Raw genomic sequence first — 22,470 nt, forward strand, 5'->3', positions numbered from 1 at the left:
AACAAAAAGTTGTTAGACCAATCTAAATAAGGTGAGTCTCAACTCCTGATCATTGTAATATTATTCTAATTACGTGTACATGGGAAACCACGGCATGATTATGTAAAGTTACGCTTAGAGGAAGTTAAGTTGGTTGCTTGGTTCTATAATGGTCATGGCCACTGATTAGATATAGTCTTGCATTAATTAAGTGTGTTCAGATCTAAGGGGACTGAAGAAAAAATATTCTATAATGATCAACGTGGTGTATGGGCATCTAGGATATCAGTTAATCGCCTCTGTATTAATATAAGCCTATACAGCTCTGATTCGATTTTTGATTCATAGCCTAAAATTAAAAATAAAATAACTTAATTTCAATATCCATCATGGCACCAAGTCAAGATACTCTAAATGAAAAACATCAACAGATTCTAAATGTTTCTGCGCTTGTATCCCTAAAGAAGACGAGCAGTTTTATTAATATTAAATAGGCTGCTTGCATGGTATAAATCACGTTTTAGTGCAAATTAAAGAGCAACAAAACTTTTGAATTTCCTAACATTAGAAAGAAATACAATAATATCAAAGCACTAAGACGAAACTTGCAATAGTTGAAAAACCCTAGAAAAGAAAAGTTCCTATACCGGATTATTGTATTTGAACTTGGTGTGCACCACAATAGTATACTGTCAATTACAGTACCGTCAAAAAACTTTCAGCATCCTCTGCACATTTGGCCAATTTCATTACAGTATATAAAGAAGGCTACTATAGCAGTTTCTTGGTCTTCTGATACAAGATTATATCCCTAGCCTAGGCAGTCATTTCTCCACTGTACAGTGCTACAGTTAACTGTACATAGAATAGTGACATTTCCCTCATTTAAATGTGTGTAAGTATAAAAACCTTGTGTGATGCAGAGATTCTGATTGTTGTGTCATCAGTTGTGCAACCTAATGTTTATTCATTGTTAAAGTGTTTTGAGAAATGTGTCTGTTTTGTGAACTGAATGAATGGTTTGGGAAATTGGGCAAACTGAATCAGCTTTAATGCAATCAAGAAAAACTGCAATACGATTAGATTCTTACCCAACTCTGCTATTACTTTCTGTAATCGGGATCTTCTTATTCATTTCATGTTATTTTTTCGTTGGATGGCAAAAAGGCCTATATCCATGATGAAAGTGGAGCGGGCAGTTTGAGAATCAGTTTGAATTGATGAATTGAATTGAATGAATTAAATGAATTGAATGAATGAATATATCAATGAATTAATATATACATGTTTTTTTATTATTTGTTTATTTCGCTTTGCTAAAGCATACACATAAGTAACTGTCACAGAATGGACTACAGAATATTTTTGTTGCAATCTGACAACAAAACAAAAAAACAACATTTATCAACATACAGAGCATAAGCAGTTAAGTCTATGTTCCTAAATTATGAATCATTTAGCTTTAAACTACTCAAAATTCAAACATTAAGTATAACTGAACACTTAATTTTGCATAGCTAACATAGTCATCATAATCATCTTATTTAAAAAAACAACAACAACAACAACAACAGAAACAACTACTTTAGAGATCACAGTAAGAAAGAAATCAGTGTTTAAAAGACAATGGAAAGTATCAGATTTACAATTTGCATTTTATAGGCTTTTTTCAGGTTATTCTTATCCGCAGGATATGTGCATTTGTACGCTACTGCATTTGTAATAAATAAAAACTACAGCTACATAAAAGGAAAATAATCTATTATAAGTAATAGTCTTACACAGGGAAAAGAATATGACCAGAGAAATAGCTGGAATGGGCTATACCATTAGCACCCCGAGAAGCCTCTATCCACACACTGTCTCCTCTAAGTAGGTTCAGAACCACCTTCCCTTCAGCGAATGATCGTGTATTAATGTTGATAGTTTCAGCAGTTAGCTGTACAGCATCATTTTTCTTTAAGGTCACAGTGCCCAAACCCCGAGTTCCTATGCATGAGAACTGGAATTCATATACACCAGGAATCTGGCAGAAGAACTTCCCTGATTTTGGCTCATAATGGTTCTGTCCATTGTAAAGGACCCGACTGAACACAATCACTTTAGCAGTGGACGGAAGGGCGGTGGCAAAAGAAGCAAAGAAGGCAGAATGTTGTCCTGTGGTATTAATAGGGGGCCCTGGGGGTCCTGGAGGTCCAGCCGGGCCTGCTACACCTCGTGGACCTGGAGAAATATATTAAATAATACAAATTAAATTTTTTTTAATGTTGGCTCTGTTGGTTAGTTCTGTAATCTGGCTTAAAGGGTAAACCCCTGCTCAGAGTTTAACTCCACCCACTGGCAAATTTTGAAAAATGCTGGAAAAGTGGGCAGAGCCCAGCGGAGAAAGAGGGGACGAACCGAGGGCGGGGCTGAGCGGAGGGCGTGCACCTGAGACCCGCAGTGACGGATTGATTGACAGCTGTCAGACTCGCGAGTCGCAAAGATGGAGAATGACTGGAGTGACGCCACCTTTGCAACAGAGCGGTCATTTCTCCTACCTTCACCTGAAGTGGAGGAGGGTGGATTGTCTGTAGACACAAACCCGGAGCCTTATCAATGCGAACCGCTGGCTCAAACTGCGTTAACTCCCGATGCAGACGATGCTAGTGAAGCAGCCGCGCAAGAGAACTGACCTAATCTATCTGCGTCCGCGGCAACCACTTGCGTGTCAGGGTTTGAAAGCGCGTCTCATGTATGAAAATTATATGTACACATGACGGGTGGCAATAATATCGCAAGAAAAGCCTGACGTGTACTGACAGCTGCATTATTTAACCGTATTTTCTTCATTACAATGTTAAAGCAAGTGTCAAGTCAGTTTCATTCATAATGTTTCTACTTCATGTAACATGACAGTTCATACTGGAGTGAAGCCGTTCTCATCATGTGATTGGGGGAAACATTTCTGAGGGCGTGGTGAGCTCGTGCCAGGGGCGCGGATAGTGAGCCGTTGGAGGTGCCATCCTACGTCACGATGTACCACAACGTCCAATAGGAAAATTCAACTGCAGTAGCCACCGTTCAACCTTAAGAGGGCAGCACTTTGGCGGTTTTACACCATATTTTATAGAATTAAAACACTTTATACTCAAATGTCAAAACATTTACTCGATTCAATGAACAGCATTAATAAAGCCCCAGTATTACAGATTAACTAAAAAAAGTTGGTTTTGGGTTTAGTTACCCTTTAATAATGAAAACGAGTGAGCTTGGCGGTTTCGTTGAAGGATATTTAGAGGGCGTGTTTGATGTATGACTAACTTACCAGATTCCCCTGGAGGTCCTCTGGGTCCTGGAGGTCCTTGGAAGGACTCTGTATCTGAGGGTTAAGGCATAGATGTTATGTGTTTGTAGTATAAGCCTAACCTGTTTGCATTAAAGGAAAATAAATCACAGTTTTAAATGTGAAAGAGGCCCCTAACCCAAGCAAAATTCCTTGAAGCATGCAAAAGGTAGAAAGAAGGACTAAACAGCGTACAAAGAGTTGGTGCAGTTCAGGTGCAAGCATAAAACATTGTTTGACAGTTGTGACATCCAAATGCATTGATTTATGTCACTGCACCAGTCCAGTGTACAGCAAAGAAGAAGCTACTCAAGCTGTGTATAGTTTAGAGATTTTGCAGTGAATTAATTGCCATTTTAAGATACATATTAGATCATGTGCATAACATTATCACTCGCTCTTTGTGCTTGCAATTAGATGAAAACAAACACTTGTCTAACCTCATTTCCAATGTCTGATATGCTGATGCCACCGTTACCTGGAAGGCCAAATACCAAATCACAGGTGAACCAAACCATGGTTACCATGCAAACAGATTAAATGTTATCAATACCTGATATGTGCCTACCATAAATTAGGTACTCTACAAGCACATAAAAAGGTAGTAAGAAGCTTAGGCAGAAATTTGCAAGGAAGACGATTTATGTATGACCACATTTGACCAGATTTATGTATGACCAGCATTTAAGAGCTCATAAACTATAGTGCCTTACCAGTTTCAATCCAAGGGGTGAGGTCTAAGGCGGGGATATCCCCACAGTTAACGTAACTGGCTGAACTGGTGAAGCGGAAAGGATCATTGGGAACTCTGCCGATTCCAGTGTTGTCACAGATGATGCGGGCCAGCGACATAGAGGCCAGCGATGCTTTTTGTTTGGTGGTAAACACTCCTTTGTTCTCCCACCATAACCTGAACACACCATGACACCTGGCGTTAACACCTCTCAAACACATACTAGTCTAATGGACTAAATCAGGGGTGTCTATTCATGCTCCTGTAGGGCCAGTGTCCTGCAGAGTTTGGTTCCAACCTGCCCCAGTGCATTTACCTGGAAATTTCCTGAAGACCTTGATTAGCAGTTTCAGGTGTGTTTACTTTGGGTTGGAGGAGGATAGTGGCCCTCCAGGAGTGGGATTGGACAACCCTGGACTAAATGCACAGAAATCTTTACCTGTCACCCTCGCGAATGTGCTGGAACTGTGTAGCTATAAGGCAGGCAAAAAGAGAACCGACACGACCACCAGGAGCAAAAGGCTCAGCAACACCTCCCAACCAAATGTCAATGTTCTCAGGGGTGCCATAGAGCTCAATCAGCCTGCGAGCCAATTCAGTGTTGTTCATCACCACAGCCAATTCTTGCTCATTCTGAGGGGCGGACAGTCCACAGAACCGACGCCATGCATTATATCCTTATGAGGAATAACAGATGGATATCTGGTAAGTCTTCTCTCAAAAACACATGGAGTGATAATGCAGCATGAAGCCGAGTTGGCTTCATGTGGTTGGGTTTAAAGGGTTTAAAGACTTGGTGTGCATGTTGCGTATCCAGAATATTTACCTGGTATTGCATGGTCACGACTTCTTTGCATATTGAGGGCAGCCAAGTCCAGAGCAATGTGTGATGTAAAGGCAAACAGTCTCTCTCTAAGAGCATCCACCATCATGTGGTCCTGTGTATTCAGTTTTGCTGGCCGACCAATCAATCCACGGAGCAGAGGATCGATGCCCCCTAAGCAGAAAGCAAAGCAGAAATAAATTAATATTGAAGAAGACAGATTTAAGACTTGGTAGGTATGCTGCACCAAGTCTCACAAATTCACCTTCGAAAAGCACCCTCCATGGTGAGAAGAAGGCCTCATAGAGTGGCACATTTGGAAATTGAGGATGGTTCTGGTAATTTTCATCAAGACGAAATATGATGGGTTGGATGGCCAGGTGGGCAAAACGGAAAGCTGCAGTGGCAAAGACGTTTGCAATGGTAGGGTCCACATTTTCATTGTAACCTGGATATAGTCCAAGGTGTCTATTGTAAGCATCAGGGCCCACGATTATCGGCAAGTATTCCTTAATAACCAAAATCTAAAAGAGAAAAGAGAGGTTGATCATGAATATATGTTGCACTCCGCATGTAACTGCTTGTGCTTGTGATAATGCACTTTTCATTGAGTGACACTACCTGGTTGTAGGCGCCCACAATTTTTCTTGCCTCTTGATAGAGGGTTTCACTACTCCAGGTAGGATTGAGCACACGAAGGGCACGAGCCAGTCTATTGTGCTCTCTCATGAAAAGAGTGTGTAATGAGGTAAGAGCAATGTTCTCGTCAACACGGACATCCCCTACACACAAGAGTTCATTGGCATTTGCCACATACCATACAATACCATACATTTTATATGCTGGATTTACCAATGACAACTACGCCTAATAATTGCATATAAAGGCATAAGATTTTCTAAGAATGAAAAATTTACTGACCTGCAGTGAAGCAAGGCACCTCTGTTAGTGTGGTGTCATTGAGGGTTCTCCTACGTGTGGCACACATATTGCTTTCCACTCTGGTGAAGGGCAGGTGCTCTCGTCCATTGTCCTGGAACTGATCGTTGACACGAAGAAGACCACCATCATTGTTCAGGTCTCTCAGTTCCTTTGCTAGGCCATCCTCTGCCCCGTAAACCTGTCCAGCATCTAGGAAAGCTGTTAGAGCATTGATCTGCTCCCTAACTTTGGGGGCCCCACCAAAGAGATAGGCGGTGTTCCCAGAACCACAGGCCGGTGATGAACGGAAGACAGGGAGACAGGTGTCAGGATGCAGACGTTGGTCTCCTGGAGGCACCTGTGTTTTGACAATAAATATAACATGATAACATGGAGATATATTTATAAAAAGTTGGACAAGAACGTTGGACAATTTTTGACAGAAGGACAATCTTTGACTGACCGGAATTGGGAAGCAGGGTTCAGAGCGTTCACAGCTATTATCACAGTTGAGGCCACTGCTGAAGGACCTAATGCTTGGCGAGGAGGGTGTAAAAGTCAGATCGTGGTCAACCCATTGCCCAAAGATGGTTAGCATGAAGGTAAAGTCACGATCATTCTCTATGTCAGCATCTGCAGTGCTTAGAATACGATTGGAAACCAGTCTGACCTGGAATCAATGAGGAAGACAGAATTCAGACATTGTAAATTATTTGTCAAATAGAGTTCAGTAAACTATTCATAATCATCTCCATCATACCAGGGGCAGCGCTGCACCATTGTGCAATCTGTTGGGTTCCCACCCTTTGGGCTGTGAGATGCCATCCTCATAGTGAGCAGGCAACCAGCGAGCAAAGGGGGTGTTGGATGCACCAAGTAGTGGGTTCCTCCTGGGAATGATAAATTTAGTTGGTTAGCTAGGCAAACACTTTGTCAAATAAAACAAAAAGTCTTTGATTAAGACTACCCTGAATGAGGATGGCAAGACAGACCTGTTGTTGCAGACATTGGTGGCAGTTCGATACTTGTTTAACTGGGGTGTGGTCCTACAAGATGGTGCCCGGGCTTGAGCCGCACAGCCTGTCAGACGTGTAATCGTATTAAGCTCATCTACAGTGAGCAGATCTATGGGAAAACACATAATGACAGTTTTTAGCATGGAACATCAGTCAGTGATGGATCTTTTCTGAGGTTTGCAAGTTTTGCAAAGTTTTTTGTCCTCATACCTGTAGCATTGATGGACCTCTTGTGTGCATGATGGGCTTTCTCACTGATCAGTCTGAGCGTTTGCCCCATGTAGTCTGCGGCTCTCACGGCCTCTCTTGTCTTTCGAGCTGGCTGTTTCAGCAGACGTAGCTTGTCAGAAGGCTTGATGACTTCTCTGCGCACCCTTGCTAAACTCCTGGATGTGGGGAGATTTGTGAAAATAAATAGATCAATGACTGATGATGGCACAGGAATATTGAGCAACATCCTTACATACTTTACTTACTCATCACGAGAATACTTGTAAGCAGCATCTACTATTTTCTTTGCTTCCTCAATTGAATCTAGAATGAAACGTCTTCCGGGACTCTCTTCTTCTGCTAAAAAAAGAAAAGGGCATTACATCATGATATGGCCCTAGAAAGGCTAATAATTACACATTTTAGCGAAACCTGCAATTCATTTATTTATTTATTTATTTTGGACTGTAAATGAATGAACTTAACTTAGTCTATAGATATGTACTAAATTAATCAGAATCAGATTCATGAATTTTCTTTTTCTTTATTGTTTTTTGTGTGTGCAAAATGCAGCAATGCACAGTAGTTATACATCATGAAATTGAATCTCCAGAAGATGGATGTCACACCAGCTGCAAAGCTTAAACGAGCACAATGACATTTCTTGCACCAGAAAAAAATGTAACACAGGTGTTTTGATATGATTTGATTCTATATTGTTAATCATTAGCTGTTTGATTTTTGATGGCATGATTGGTAAACTTACCACCCATTGAAAGGGCACAACAGCACCCCACCACAAAAAGAAAAGTGGGAAAATTCATCTCTGAAACACAAATTGAGACATTTAGAAAATAAACTTAAAAATACATTATGTGCATGGAAATTGCACTTTTTTATACATTATATAATTAATTAACTTTAAAAAATAAATAACTTTTTAAAACTGCTAAGTTTAAAATGCTATTTTTACATGGTATTAAATGGCATTTTAATCTAACTTTAAACTAAATAAATTGTTTTAAAACTATACATATTTTAGGGGACAAAGGGAAAAATTATACAAACAATTTATTCTAAAATAAAAAAAAATCAACAGTCGAAAATGAGAACTCTATGTAACAATTATTCTAAATGCATTCTTTGTATTTGCAATCAGCATATAAAGTGGAATTAAATGTATAAAGTCATTTAAAGAGAATTTTTGCATTTCTCACCAGGTCTCAGCAGGTCTCAGGCTCTCTGGTTGTGGACTCAAGACTCAGAGTGTGTTGTACTGACTGGATGGAGCAGCCGTGTTTTATACCATCCCTCAACCTTGCTCTGTTAAGCATCACTAAGCCTTAGTTGGGGTTAAGAGGTTTACTTCCTTCTTCCTTTTCACAGCAAGTGTATTTATCATTATGTGGAGTTTGATTTATTGATTTATTTGAGGTGACAGTCTGACACTTATTTACTCTTCATTAATCTAAATTACAGGAATGCAAAAACAACAGTTAAAGATGTATGTAGTACTTAGCTTCTTAACACTGACACAAATAATTTAGAAGAATATAGTTAGTTCAAAAAGTCATTATTTACCCAGTCTCATGTCATTCCGATACTGTATGCATTTCTTCTGTTGATCATAAAAGTCATACAGGTAATACTTTCTAGCACTGCATATATGCCATAGTATAAACTTTATAAATGATGTGATTTAATTGTAAGATTTTTTAGATTGTTTATATGAAGTTTGCAACATTCAATATTTTAGTAACACTTGAATTTGATTTTCCACTTTAGACATTCTACTGACTATAAGCACTTACTCTATTAACCTGAATCCTAACTAACCCTAACCTAATAGTCAACTACAGTCTACTAATACTATAATGAAAGTTAGTTGACATGTAGTTGACAAGTTACTTATACAGTTGTGATCAGAATTATTGGCACCCCTGGTAAATATATATAAATCTGCATTGTTAATCCTTTTGATCTTTTATTCCAAAAATTCACAAAAAATCTAACCTTTCATTGAAGTAAAAGAATTGAAAATGTGAGGGAAAATCTATGAAATAAATGTTTGTCCAAAACATGTTGGACAACTATTGGCATACCTTTTATTCAATACTTTTTTTCAATTCCTCCTTTAGCCAAGATAACAGCTCTGATTCTTCTTCTATAATGCCTGATGAATTTGGAGAACACCTGACAAGAGATCAGAGACCTTTCCTCCATCCCTCAAGATCCTTCAGATTCCCAGCTCCATGTTGGTGCTTCTTCTCTTCTTCTCACCCCACTCATTTCCTCTAGGGTTCAGGTCAGGGGACTTGGACGGCCATGGCAGATGCTTCATTTTGTGCTCAGTGACACATTTTTGTGTTGATTTTGATGTTTGTTGTGGAAGATCCAACCACGGCCCATTAAAAGATTTCTAGAAGAAGCGGTCAGGTTTAGATTTTTTTTATCTGTTTGGTATTTGCTAGAATCCATGATACCATGTATCTGAACAAGATACCCAGGACCTCCAGCAAAAATATAGGCCCACAACATTAAAGATCCAGCAGTATATTTAACCGTGGGCATGGGGTACTTTTTTCCCTTTTTGCACCAAAGCCATCTGGTGGGTTTGCTGCCAAAAAAAAAATGTTTTTTTCAATTTCAATACTTCTACTTCAATGAAAGGTTAGATTTTTGTGATTTATTTTTATGAAAGAATGAAAGATCAAAAGGATAAACAATGCAGATTTATTTTTTACCAAGGGCATATTTACCAAGGGGGACCAATAATTCTGACCACAACTGTAGTTAGTAGAATGTTTAAAATGGACTATCTATCAAAATGAAGTGTAACCGAAGTATTATTTCGAAATATGGGAATTATATATACTGACAAATATCCTAAACAAAATCTTATGTTCTATCTGCTTCGAAGTTTATTTCAGCTTTGGACATTATTTTAAACAACTTCTTGCTTTTTAAACAATATTGAAAGAGTTTAAATGTATGATGGACACTTTTGTCTACAATAGTTGAAATTGTTTAACAAATATAGTGACCTATAATCTCTGACTAAGATATCGGGAAGCTCTCATGCTAGGAAATATTTCCTTCTCTAAATTACTCAGTGTCGTGACTAATGTTTTTTACCAGCAGGTTTTGCCCTATTTTTTTTTTATTGGGCACAAAGTCTGCCTATGTTTTTCATCTATTATCATATGGTAGGGGGTGGGTGGGGGGGGGGGGGTATGTCTTGCAGAAATTTTCTCATACAGATATGTTGAAAGTATTTAGAGGAACTTACTTCACTTTATTGGCTAAGTGAAGGCAAACCTCAAGACAAAATTTTCAACAGAGACATTACTATTACCGTAGAGGAACTACAAACTGTCACGTATTTGATCTGAGATGCTCAAGGGTTGTGATTTAACTTATTTTTGTGGATACTTCCCATGGCGTATCAGTCAGTTAAAACTTTTGAAATTATTATTAAAGCTTTGTAAAAGATGAGACGTTTCTCTGAGGTGATGTGATTTGATCTATTTTATCAGTGCAGATGGATAAAATATACTAGTCTCAACCTAGACTTTTTAGTTTATGAAGTGTACATAAGGTGCAAGTTAATAAAACTCAAAACAATGAAACAATTCTGATTACTTAAAATGTGTCAGTTTTGTGAACTCAAAAGAAAAAGAAAGTTCTAAAAACTCATAAAAGTGAATCAGTTTGAACTAATTTGTTTAATTTGAGTTGGCTCTATTCAAACCAATTAACTATTTTGAGCGTCAGGGTTTACAGTTTACAGTAAATAAAAATATTTGATTGCCAAAGGAAAGTATATGAACGATTATTAAAGCTTGAGGATCATATTTTACTTTTGGAAATTTGTTTACGAATGATGTCATACTGCTACAGACCAAATACAGACTGAAGTGACTAAACAGACATTTGGAAATTACTGAAATTGTCTTGTCAGCACTACTTAAAGATGTGTTCATCAAAAAAAAAAGAAAAAAATCTATCGTCATTCTCTCACCCAGTGTGACTTTCTTACTCTCATGGAATACACTTGGAGTTATTTAGAGCAGAATGTGCAGGCTGCTTATGTTATGCGACCACAGCTGTCAAAAAAGATTTAAAACGACATGAGAATGAGAATGACAGAATTGAACGGAATATTTCTTTAACTGTAGTGAGCAATCTATGTTCGACTTGATTCGAACCTCATAACAGCCTTTATTTGTCACCAACATGCATACTACCGCTTTAATCTTTTTTTATTCTTTTTTTTGTTCCATTTCCACCTTTTTTGATGTGATAAAGCATTTATCACTTAATACCACAGTTTGTCTCTGTATATACTATGTATATGGGCTGTTTGTAAATTATTGAGCTAATTCATAGGACATCAGGCAACAACCCGACACAGACAGTACAAAAAATATTTATCGTAAATAGAATCACTTAACATAAATGATTGAAATGTATTATTTTATGTTATGAAAAACAATGGAGTTTATTGGATGCGCACAGCCCTTTATGGCAACAATACAAGATATGGAAAGTGTTTCCTTCCTTTCAGAGAGCAATAAGATTTATTATCCTAGCTATAGCGGGTAAAATAAGTATTGAACACGTCACCATTTTTCTCAGTAAATATATTTCTAAAGGTGCTATTTGCATGACATTTTCACCAGATATTGGTAAGATAAATCATTTTATTATCTTAAGCAATGTTTTTGTTGATGTCTGTGATCCTTTCAGAGCAGGAGCCCGTTTCAATAAGGAGGTTCAACCAACTCTAAGTTAAAACTTGAACTCTGAGTTGACTTACCCTGAGATGGGAAATTCTGAGTTTTCGATTTCAGAATAGCTGAATGAGTTAAGCACGTGGAACATGGCTATGAAAAGCCGTGATCAATGGAGCTCTGGAATTATTATTCACCATGGCAACAGCACCCAACAAAAATATGTCTGCATACTTCTGAGTCAATACATAAGTTTAATTCTTAATTAGTTTAATTAAGTTTAATTTTCATGGTTCCCAACTGCAAAAAAAAAAAGAGAGAGAGAGAGAGAGAGAGAGAGAGAGAGAGAGAGAGAATGTGGCAGCAGCTAAATGTAATAGGGGAATGTAAGTGCATTTTTCTTATTTTGAAAATTATCTGCCAATGGGGTAAGAAAAATAATATTGTTTCCATTTCCATTAAGATTATTTTTCTTACCCCACTGACAGATACTTGTAAGTTAAATGCACTTAATTTATATTTTAGATTTCGACTTAATTTAGATTTTTCTGATATTTGTACTTGAAATAAGACAAAAATACTCAGTAAGAACAGCATGACATTTTGCAGCATGAATTAATTATTTAAACATCGCTTACACTTTAAAAGGGTGAGGAGACCGAAAGAAAGAAATCCTGCTCCCAACCAGGGGGGTATTCCAGAAAGCAAGGTTAACTTACCGTCACATATACCTTGAATTCTCGGTTGATTAACCCAAACCTTGCTTACTCGAGGTATGCTGGTTCCAAAAACGAGTCTGTGAGTAAGTTCAGACAACTCAGAGTGTGTTCCGGGTTAACTATATAACAAATTTGGTTATATAACTATATTAATTATATAACACGCCTCTGAATAGCTCTTAAGCAAACTAACCCTGGAATATAACCTGCTCCAGAGCAAGTTATGTTCAGAAAGTGACTTGCTATGGCTACTTACATACCCTGAAAGTTACCTCTGTTTTTCGAACCCAAAGTTGAGGTTCCCTTTCAGTCGGTCACCTTCGACGTACCTCGGAACTGACCAGCGAATTGGGGATCGCTTTCAGAGACCAATCTACTTTGAGTGTAAACTAAACGAGCCAATAAACATTGGCATGTGGTTTGCGCATTCCACACTCCTCCCCGCAGCGTGGATATAAATAAGGAAGTGTATGCACCACATCTTTGCTTTCTGCTTCGGAGCCAAACGATTGCTGTTCCTAACATGATCGTTTCTGTTTCTGAGGAATGAGTCTTCAGGAGGATGCTCTTTGATCTGGTGAGGGTGAAACAGCGCGAGCAGTGGTTTTCAACTATCTTGACGACTGGCTCATACTGGCTTAGTCTCAGGATCAGTTGTGCGAACACAGGGACATGGTGCTCAGTCACCTCAGCCTGTTGGGACTTTGGGTCACAACACCGCTACAACACTGGCTTCACCACGAGTCCTGAGATGGGCATGGCAGAGCGGCACGGTCCTGTTACTCCGTACTGTCGCCAAACCTTCAGCCCGTGGTCGGACCCTTTGCTTCTATGGGCAGGAGTTTCTCTAGAACAAGTGTCCAGGCATTCTGTGGTGTTCATGGATGCCTCGTCCACCGGCTGGTGGGCCATGTACAAAAGGCATGCAGTCTTGGGTCTGTGCACAGAACCTCAACTGCATTGGCACATCAACTGCCTCGAGTTGCTAGCAGTACATCTTGCGCTGAGCCGCCTCAAGGGGCCGCTACATGGCAAGCATGTACTGGTCCATACGGACAGCACTGCGACCGTTGCGTACATCAACCGACAAGGTGGTCTACGCTCCCGCCCGTATGTTGCAACTCGCCCGCCATATCCTCCTTTACAGTCAGAAGCATCTTAGGTCACTTCGGACCATTAACATCCCTGCTGTGCTCAATTGTGCTGCCAACGAGCTCTCACGACAGCCCACACTTCCGGGAGAGTGGTGACTCCACCCCCAGGTGGTCCAGCTGATATGGGACCTCTTTGGAGCCGAACAGGTAGACCTGTTTGCCTCTCCGGACTCGACCCCCTGCCGGTTGTTTTACTCCCTGACCGAGGGGATGCACTGGCACACAGCTAGCCCCCGGGACCTACGCAAATATGCGTTTCCCCCAGTGAGCCTTCTTGCACAGACTCTGTGCAAAGTCAAGAAGGACGAGGAGCAGGTCTTGTTAATTGCGCCGTTCTGGCCCAACCGGACCTGGTTCCCTACACTCTCTCTCATCGTGACATTCTCATGCAGGGTCCTCCCTTTGAGCCTTTGCAGTTAGAAATCCTGTCCATGAAGACGTGTCCCAAGACGTGCCTTGTCCATTAAGGGTTGCGAGCACACTCAACTAGAAGTATAGCTTTTAACACAGGGGTGTCCAAACTTGGTCCTGGAGGGCCACTGTCTTGCAGAGTTTAGCTCCAACTTGCCTAAACACATGCACCTGGAAGTTTCTAGTATGCCCAGAGCTTGATTAGCTGGTTCAGGGGGGTAAGCAGGTTATAGTAAGCGGATAAACTCAAATTTCGGTTCCAAAAACTGGAGCAGGTTATGTTCCAGGGTTAGTTTGCTTAACCCTCTGAACCCGGAGAGCGCGCCCGCGTGTTTTGCTGTATTTTGCCTCATGTAAAACAACTTAAAATACTCTGTCATTTTTGGCCTCACAGACATGAACGAGATGTCTTTACAAAGCTTAAAGTGTCTACTTTTATTTATGTACACTCAAAATAAAAACTAAATGTTGTGCTTTTCACTAAATAAAGAAAACAAACAGGATCCGCGTTCTCCCGTCTGTCTCCCTGTGATGTGCGTCTGAAACTGAACTCTGCATACTCAACCCGTTCTCACTCCCAAGGCGTCAAATTCCGACGCATGGTCAAGTGCTTTCCGCGTCACTATAAAGACGCTAAAGGTACCCCTAGGCGTCATTTTATTGACGCGCTGAGTGCTCCATTCATTTCAATGAGAAACCTTTGGCGTCAGACACAGACGCGTCGGGCATGGGAACGTTATCGTCATGATGATCTATATTGGGTTATGATTTTGCCATTATGACATGTTGGACTGTGATTCTCAATTTAATCAGCCAGCATCATTTTATTTACGCTATCTAGACACGTTTTAACATGTAACCCAACCCCATTCCATCCCTAAACCTACCCATTTGTGTGGTATAAAACGCAGATATAACAGGCAGAGTCGACTGCATGCACAATTTATTCAAAAAATACAAATATTCCGAGGCCAAGCGATTGATTTGTGTGAAGGAAATCCCCAAAAGCGATCAGCGTCTCCATCCGCAGAAGATCACGAACACATAAAATTTCAAATATTGCCGCCCGTTACGTCAGTTTTCATAGTGAAATTGCATTGGCTCTCGTATGTCTCGTGACCAATTGCGTCATTACGTCAGCTTTGATTGTAAAATGTCATTGGTTCTCGTGTGTCTTGTGACCGAATGCGTCATGCTAAAGAGGCGTGTGTATTATTTGAATGAGATATGAATGAGTGCGTCAACGGAGCGGTGGGATCATCATCTCAGCGATTAAAACATTAAGATCAACTCTGTTCTTTACATGAAGACATCGTGTGACTTCAGAAGACTTGGAATGCAACATGAGTTAATACTTTTATACTGTTTTTGGTCAGTTTTTGCAATAAATAGAAATGACTGTACTTCTATTTGCCTGTTATGTCTTTTATATTGTTTGGGAGTGGGTAGGTTTAGGGTAGGAGTTGGGTTAGCTGCTCCAAAATATAAAAGTAACCTTTAAATATGAATAAAATATTAATAAAATCATGTATGCTTTTACAAATGCAAAGAATAAAATGCGTCTTGATCTGACGCATTGGGTAAACAACTGAAATCAATGGAGCACCCAGCGCGTTGATATAGTGACGCCTAGGGGTGACTTTAGCGTCTTCGTTGTGACGCGGAAGGCACTTGACCATGCTTCGGATTTTGACGCCTTGGGAGTGAGAATGGGTTGGCATACTTGCCACACAGACACGACATATATCTCTTTATAAAACTTGGAATGTCTTCTTAAAAGTGAATATAAAAAAGAGAAGTGCAAAACAAATCACAATTCCGAAAACAAAATAACAAATTATAAACACAATGACAAGTCCAAAAACAATATAACAAAAAGTTAGAAAACACAATTACAATTCCAGAAACAAAATAACAAATCAGAAAACACAATGACAAATCTAAAAACAATATAACAAATCAGAAAACACAATGACAAATCTGAAAACATTGGATGATTCCCTAAAAAAAAGACTGAACATCTGTTTAGCCTCTTGGTGAGATTTGGTGAACAACAAGTTAGAAAACACAATAATTCCAAAAACAAAATAAATCAGAAAACACAATGACAAATCTGAAAACAAAATAACAAGTCAGAAAACACAACGACAAGTCGGACAAAACGGAAAAGGTAGGTATATGCGGATATTATTTTTGTCCCACTTTTTGTCCTTCATTATGTTGTGTTGTAAATAAATATAAACAATTCAAAAAGCCATTTTTTTAATGTCCTCACATTCTTTGTTCTAGTCCATTCAGCTGATATAGGGCCATTAGGATTAGGGGGGGGGGGGTCTTTGTCTTTCTCAGGTGTGAAAAACATCAATATTCATGGTGATTCACGCCTGAGCGGGGAGGGCGCATAAGCCTTCCTGACACAAAACTTGTCTTACAAATTTTAAATCAGTATATTGTTTTATGTGAATGAGTGGCCAGAGTGATTTTTACCTCATCTTGAAGCAAAAATTCTAAGTGACCGCGCTATCAAAAGTCTTGTGAACAAATATCCAGTATGGGTTTTATGGCCTTATTTCAGTGACTTTTTTTACCAACAAACCGCACATAAATGTAATTTTCTCAAAACTACAAACTTTTACATTCATGCTGCTCACATATTATTGTAGCAGAGTTTGTGCTGAATACAGTGTAAACAGACTTTAGCCATGAAGATGTTACAAGTAACAGAAATAAGCACAAATGTCAGGGCATGTCAAAACACCTCCAGGGCCCAGAAAACAGCTCAGGGCTCAGAGGGTTAAGAGGTATTCAGATGCATGTTATATATTAATTAATAGGCCTATAGTTATATTAATATGGTAACACTTTACAATAAGGTTCTTTAGTTAACATTAGTTAACTACATTAGTCAACATGAACTAATAATGAACTGCACTTATAAAGCATTTATTTATCATTGTTAATTTCAACATTTACTATTTATTTTATTGTCATCTCACACATGGATTCTGCATTCCATTAATTAGCATCAAGGAAACAATATAATCCTTATTCTCAGTGAATAAAGAATACTAATTCAAAATTATTGCACAGCCACCAAATAGGTGGCAATGTGCATTAAGTAGGTTATGTAAACCGTCATTAAACAAAAGAAGAAGAAGGAAGTAAAATTGTGCTTTATCTTTGCGTCTGCGGGCGTATTACAGAAACATCTTAACTTTAGAATCATATATCTTATCTGTTTGGAAACCATGGCAATTTCAGTTAGGACCATATTTAGGACGAAAGCTATTACAGAATGACATTTCAAGTGAAAAATCTTATCTTAACTATAGATAGAAAACGGGTATTACAGAAGCATCCTAACTCGACAAAAAATCCTATAAGCTGTCTTAACTTTAGGACAACCCCACTTATGTCCTAACTTCAAACATTTTTGAAATCCAATGGTAAAAATCACAGCACAAGAAGCCTTTTTTGAGATTGGCGTTACATTTATTGATTATACAAGACGAAGAGCAGCAACGTTTGATGGTGGAGAGACTTTTGGATGACTCAGAGGATGTGCTGTGCTTTGATGATAAAATACTGTAAATAATTACAGACTCCCATGACACATGATTCTGCAGTTAGTAAATGCGACCAACATTAAAGAGGCCAACGAGCCGTCACGGAGCATTACATTCTTCAAGTGACTAACGCCTTATGTTACGTCTTTTTGGCAATTTATAAAACAGCTTTTAACTTTTCAACGGATCTTATCAAAATTTCAATCTCTGCCGCACTGAAATTAAAAGCATGCCATTGTTTCTCCATTTTGATTTTAAGTTTACCTCAGAAGCAGTTTGTGCGTTGTTGGTTGCTTGGTAACAGACCGGACAGTTGATTACCGAACTCGATGGAGCAGTTTAAGGTTTCCTAACTACAAATAAGATGAGATTTTGTAAGATAGGATAAGAATCCTAAATCAAGTTAAGATTTGCTTCTGTAATAGGAATTAGTGAAAAATCCTAAATTAACTTATCACATCTTAAGTTAAGACCTAAGATTGAACGTTTCTGTAATACACCCCCTGGTCTGTTTCCATGGTGAATCATCGATTCATCGTTCTGTTGAGAATATATTGTGTGTTAACCGGGAACATACTCTGAGTTGTCTGAACTTACTCCGGGACTGGTTTTTGGAACCTGCCTGCATACCTCGAGTAAGCAAGGTTTGGGTTAATGAACCGAGAGTTCAAGGTATATGTGATGGTAAGTTAACCTTGCTTTCTGGAATACCCCCAGGCGTGTTTAATTGGGGCTGGAGCTGATCTCTGCAGGATAGTGCCCTCCAGGAGCAGGATTGTACACCCCTGATTTAACATTTTGAGTTACTGGGTTGCAATACTGGGTTAACAAAACAAACTATTTTTAACATGCACTCCAGTGCGGACCGTTGCATTGCATTAGCCCAGGCTCAGTAATGTATGTGGTTATATGGTTTGCTCTCAAGTACTTTCTGTACTTTCTCTTTCTGTGTCCTTATTTGTAAAGCGCTTTGAGTACCCAGAAAAGAGCTATATAAATGTAACTAATTATTATTATTATTATTATTAATATTATTTGGCAGGAGGGGAGAGTGGGGTAAAATGAGCCAGTGAGTGTCCAAGCAGATTTTCCCTGACAACTAATTTCAACATTACTGCATTATTTAATGTTTAACAACAAATTATTAGTAAAGTTAAAATGGCATGGAAATGGAAATGAAAATTAACTATTAGTGACTAAACCTAATGCATGAAATAGTTACTAATAGTTACCCCTATTTATTACTATTATTATTACTATTACTCCCCTATTATGACAGGATTGAGAAACTTTACAAGAAAAAAGCACAGGCCGAATTTCAATGAAAAATCAAGGAAGAAACCTTTGCACACCTTAAAGATAATCAACTGGGGATTTCCACCATCAACTTCTCGGTTTTAGAAGTGAAGAGACCTCAGCCTCAGCACTGGTGAAACACAAGGAAGAAGGAACACTTCAAATTACCCAACAACCTTCATGTTGAAACATTGAACGTTGACTTGTTACTTGAAAAAGGATTTAGTGGACATTTAGTGGACACTAATACATTTGAAAGACTTTCATTTGATTAATCAACAAATATTTTTTATACAAATCTTTCAAGTATATGGTTTATGGTTAATTTAATGTCTTATCTGCTCCCTATAGTTCAGTAGTCAGAGCACTGATCAGGGAGTTGTCCATTTTAAGGGCAGTCTCATTCGCAAAATGCGTCCAGTGCACTGAAACATTTGATCCCTAAAAAGTCCCCCAATGCACAATGAAAACCCCCAATGCACAATTCCGTTACCTTAACGGAAGTTCTGAAGTGTGAAACATATCACCTGCTTCAGGAGCCTTGAGGACTGCAGATGTGAACAGAGCAATAAACTACAATGTCCGTAATGGTGACAGCAAGGACAGTTGATCATCCTTACAGTGCCAAACCACGTGTATGTGTCCTCCCAGACGTGCTTGAGAACTTGCAAGTGCCTTGGTGGAAAAGTGGATCAGTAACAGCCCTGCTTCAACACACCTAATTATCCAGTGTTCCTGAAGATCTTCAGTAACTGGTTCAGGTGTGTTTGATAGGAGTTGGAGCTGAACTTTGGAGGAAGATTTCAAGGACCAGGACTGGGCACTCCTGATTTAGGTGATAACGACTCGTAATAAAACTGTGAACATTTTGTTTGTTTTGATAATAAACCACTAATTCCTACAGATATAAGTAGGTGACTGGAGATGTTTACTCCAGGTCACTAAATGATAATAGAGGATTTAGTATTGCAGTCTTAGTATGCAGCATGTTTTTTTGTCAATGTTCAATTTGTTGATTTTCACCAGTGGACTGCCTTCCGTATTCAACTTACAAAGAGGAAAGTGTAGCGCCTCTCGCAGTTCAAAATGCTTATGCTACATCCAATGTCATCGTTGCGCCAGTTACGCTTTTTTCGTAAGTTGAAAAAGGACGGCGGTCCGCCATAAGCTAGATATTTTACTTTATAACGTGTTAAATATGGATATTTTTATTATGAAAACCCACCGATTTGCTTCAGAAGGTCTTTAATAACCCCACGAAGCCATGTGGATTACTTTTATAATTGATAGATGCACTTTTTTGGTCTTCAAATTTTGGACTGCCATTCACTGCCATTCATAATGCTTAGAAGAGCCAGGACATTTTTTAATATAACTCTGATTATATTAGTCTGAAAGAAGAATGTCATATACACCTAGGATGGCTTGAGGGTGAGTAAATGGTGAGGAAGTGAATTTTCATTTTTGGGTGAACTATCCCTTTAAGAGAAAGCTTCTCATATAGGTTGTTGCCTTAGTGAAGGTGTAATTTAACTGGCCCTACATTTAATGTGCATAAATACAAATAATATGCATTACACATCAAAGGGTTAAGGAAACACTTTTATAGCCTGTAAATGAGCAACTTACTGATACTGTGTCTCTGTCAATAAACGTTGGCGAGAACAATCAGCGTTATGAAATCTCAGGAGTATATTCTGGAAACTTGGATAATTCTTTGGAGAATAAAGGTTCAATAAGGAAGCTGATGTCCAAGGAAGTTTTGATAAAATATATCAGACACATTTTATATTGTGCTCATTGACGTGGGAGCTTTGAAAGGTAACCAATGAGGCATTTTATATATGTATTGTCCTAGTTGTGCAACAATGTGTTTCTTGAGAAATGCAACTTGACCACAGTTGCACAAAGTAGTTCATATTTGGTTCTGTGGAAACATCCATTTGTTTTTTGTGCTTTTATATAACACAGTATAATTCACCAATATGAGATGTGGTACCCCTCAGCGATGAATAACATACTTCCACATATTTTGTTAAACAAGTTAAAACAGATGGATGTGAACCCTTACACCGTTAAATGGTACTATATTTCTTATTGGAAGACCAGCAGGTGAAAGTCAATTCAACTTTCTCTGATATACAGGTTACAAATATTGGAGCTCCTCAAGGCTGCATAAGTTATTTTTATAATGCATACAAATGATTGAAATGAACACTCAAAAAACTATATTATTATATTCTCAGACAATACAGCCTTACTCAGTTTATTGACAAGAGATTGATATAGCGCAGTGGTCTAAGGAACTAAAAAAAGCTTTAAAGAAAAAAAAGAAACTAAAAATGCTAAAAAAAAAAAAAAAAACTAAAGAAATTATCTTTGACACAAGGTTCCTCATAGCCCAGTGTCAATTTATGAGAAAGTTCAGGAGGTTACAACATATAAATATTTATGGATCTGCTAAAATGGGGCCATCAAGTGGAATATGTTTGCACACAAGCTAGTCAGCGCCTGCATTTAAAGGGTCTGGGGTGGATGCAGTTTCATGTTACTGCTCTTTAGGTCAGCTATAAGCTATTGAATCTATTGTTTGTTATGGTTTCACAATATGGTTTGGAATCATTTGGGGAAAAAAAAAGATTGATGATCCAAGCCATATTCTTTATAATGAGTATGAGCTGATGCAGGAGATATAGGGTGCAAACGGTAAGGTGACAATAAGTAATTATTGGTGTGTGTGTGTGTGTGTGTGTGTGTGTGTGTGTGTGTGTGTGTGTGTGTGTGTGTGTGTGTGTGTGTGTGTGTGTGTGTGTGTGTGTGTGTGTGTGTGTGTGTGTGTGTGTGTGTGTGTGTGTGTGTGTGTGTGGATGAGGGTAGATGTCAATCATCTCGCTTGCTGTCTCACTCTTGCTCGCGGCTATGACAGTTACAGTAAAATTTAAATTCACCATCATCGGTAGGCTACCCACCCTCAGCCGATAGGCTATGCATTACAGTAGCCTATGTATTGCAATGACAAAAGTGAGCGTATTGTAAAGAAAAGTTATGACTGCTGCGTATTTACACTTGACTGAACACTGGTCTCATTCTCTATGGGTTCCGGGAGGCCTTGCACTAAAGTGCTTTCGTCATCATATGTAACCTTAACTTGTGCAGCGATTGGTGGGAAGAAATTTGTCTGCGTTAATATGGCAATTTTGTACACGTTTCTTTTTCATCAATTTTTTTTCATCAAATTTCTGTTTTTTAAGAGGAAATTTTCTGAATTTTTACAGAATAATGTGTAATTTTACACAACATTTTGATTAATATTTTACAGATTTTTTTTCTGTACAAATATAAAAAAGGAAACAAATGTATATCTACAGAAATCAACAGTCATTCATCATGCTTTTTCTTACCATTTAAGATAATGTTTTGGTTAGAGTGAGCTTTTTAGGCTAAATAGTATAGGCACGTACTATAAATGTATGTATTGTTTATTTTACTAATCTTTTAACCTTTAACCAAAAAGATGCTAATTTTGATCTTTTTTTGCACTAATTCTGCCCTAAATTTCCTAACCCCATCTATTATTCATGTTT

General features: G+C 38.5%; 1 protein-coding gene across 1 annotated transcript; it reads right to left on the minus strand.

The window, feature by feature from the left end:
* Positions 1–1,288: 1,288 nt before the first annotated feature.
* On the minus strand, positions 1,289–10,446 carry LOC307119169 (eosinophil peroxidase-like; the record flags this gene model as incomplete). The annotated part of the gene is made up of 14 exons (XM_079805248.1): positions 1,289–2,202; positions 3,287–3,340; positions 4,018–4,214; positions 4,477–4,714; positions 4,864–5,034; positions 5,126–5,384; positions 5,482–5,642; positions 5,782–6,139; positions 6,245–6,451; positions 6,542–6,671; positions 6,774–6,906; positions 7,008–7,183; positions 7,274–7,367; positions 10,440–10,446. 14 exons carry the CDS (start codon positions 10,444–10,446, stop codon positions 1,757–1,759), a joined length of 2,631 nt encoding a protein of 876 aa, XP_079661374.1. The 3' UTR covers positions 1,289–1,756.
* Positions 10,447–22,470: the final 12,024 nt, after the last annotated feature.

Source organism: Gobio gobio (genome assembly GCF_949357685.1).
Source record: "Gobio gobio genome assembly, chromosome: 22".
NCBI classification, from domain to species: Eukaryota; Metazoa; Chordata; class Actinopteri; order Cypriniformes; family Gobionidae; genus Gobio; species Gobio gobio.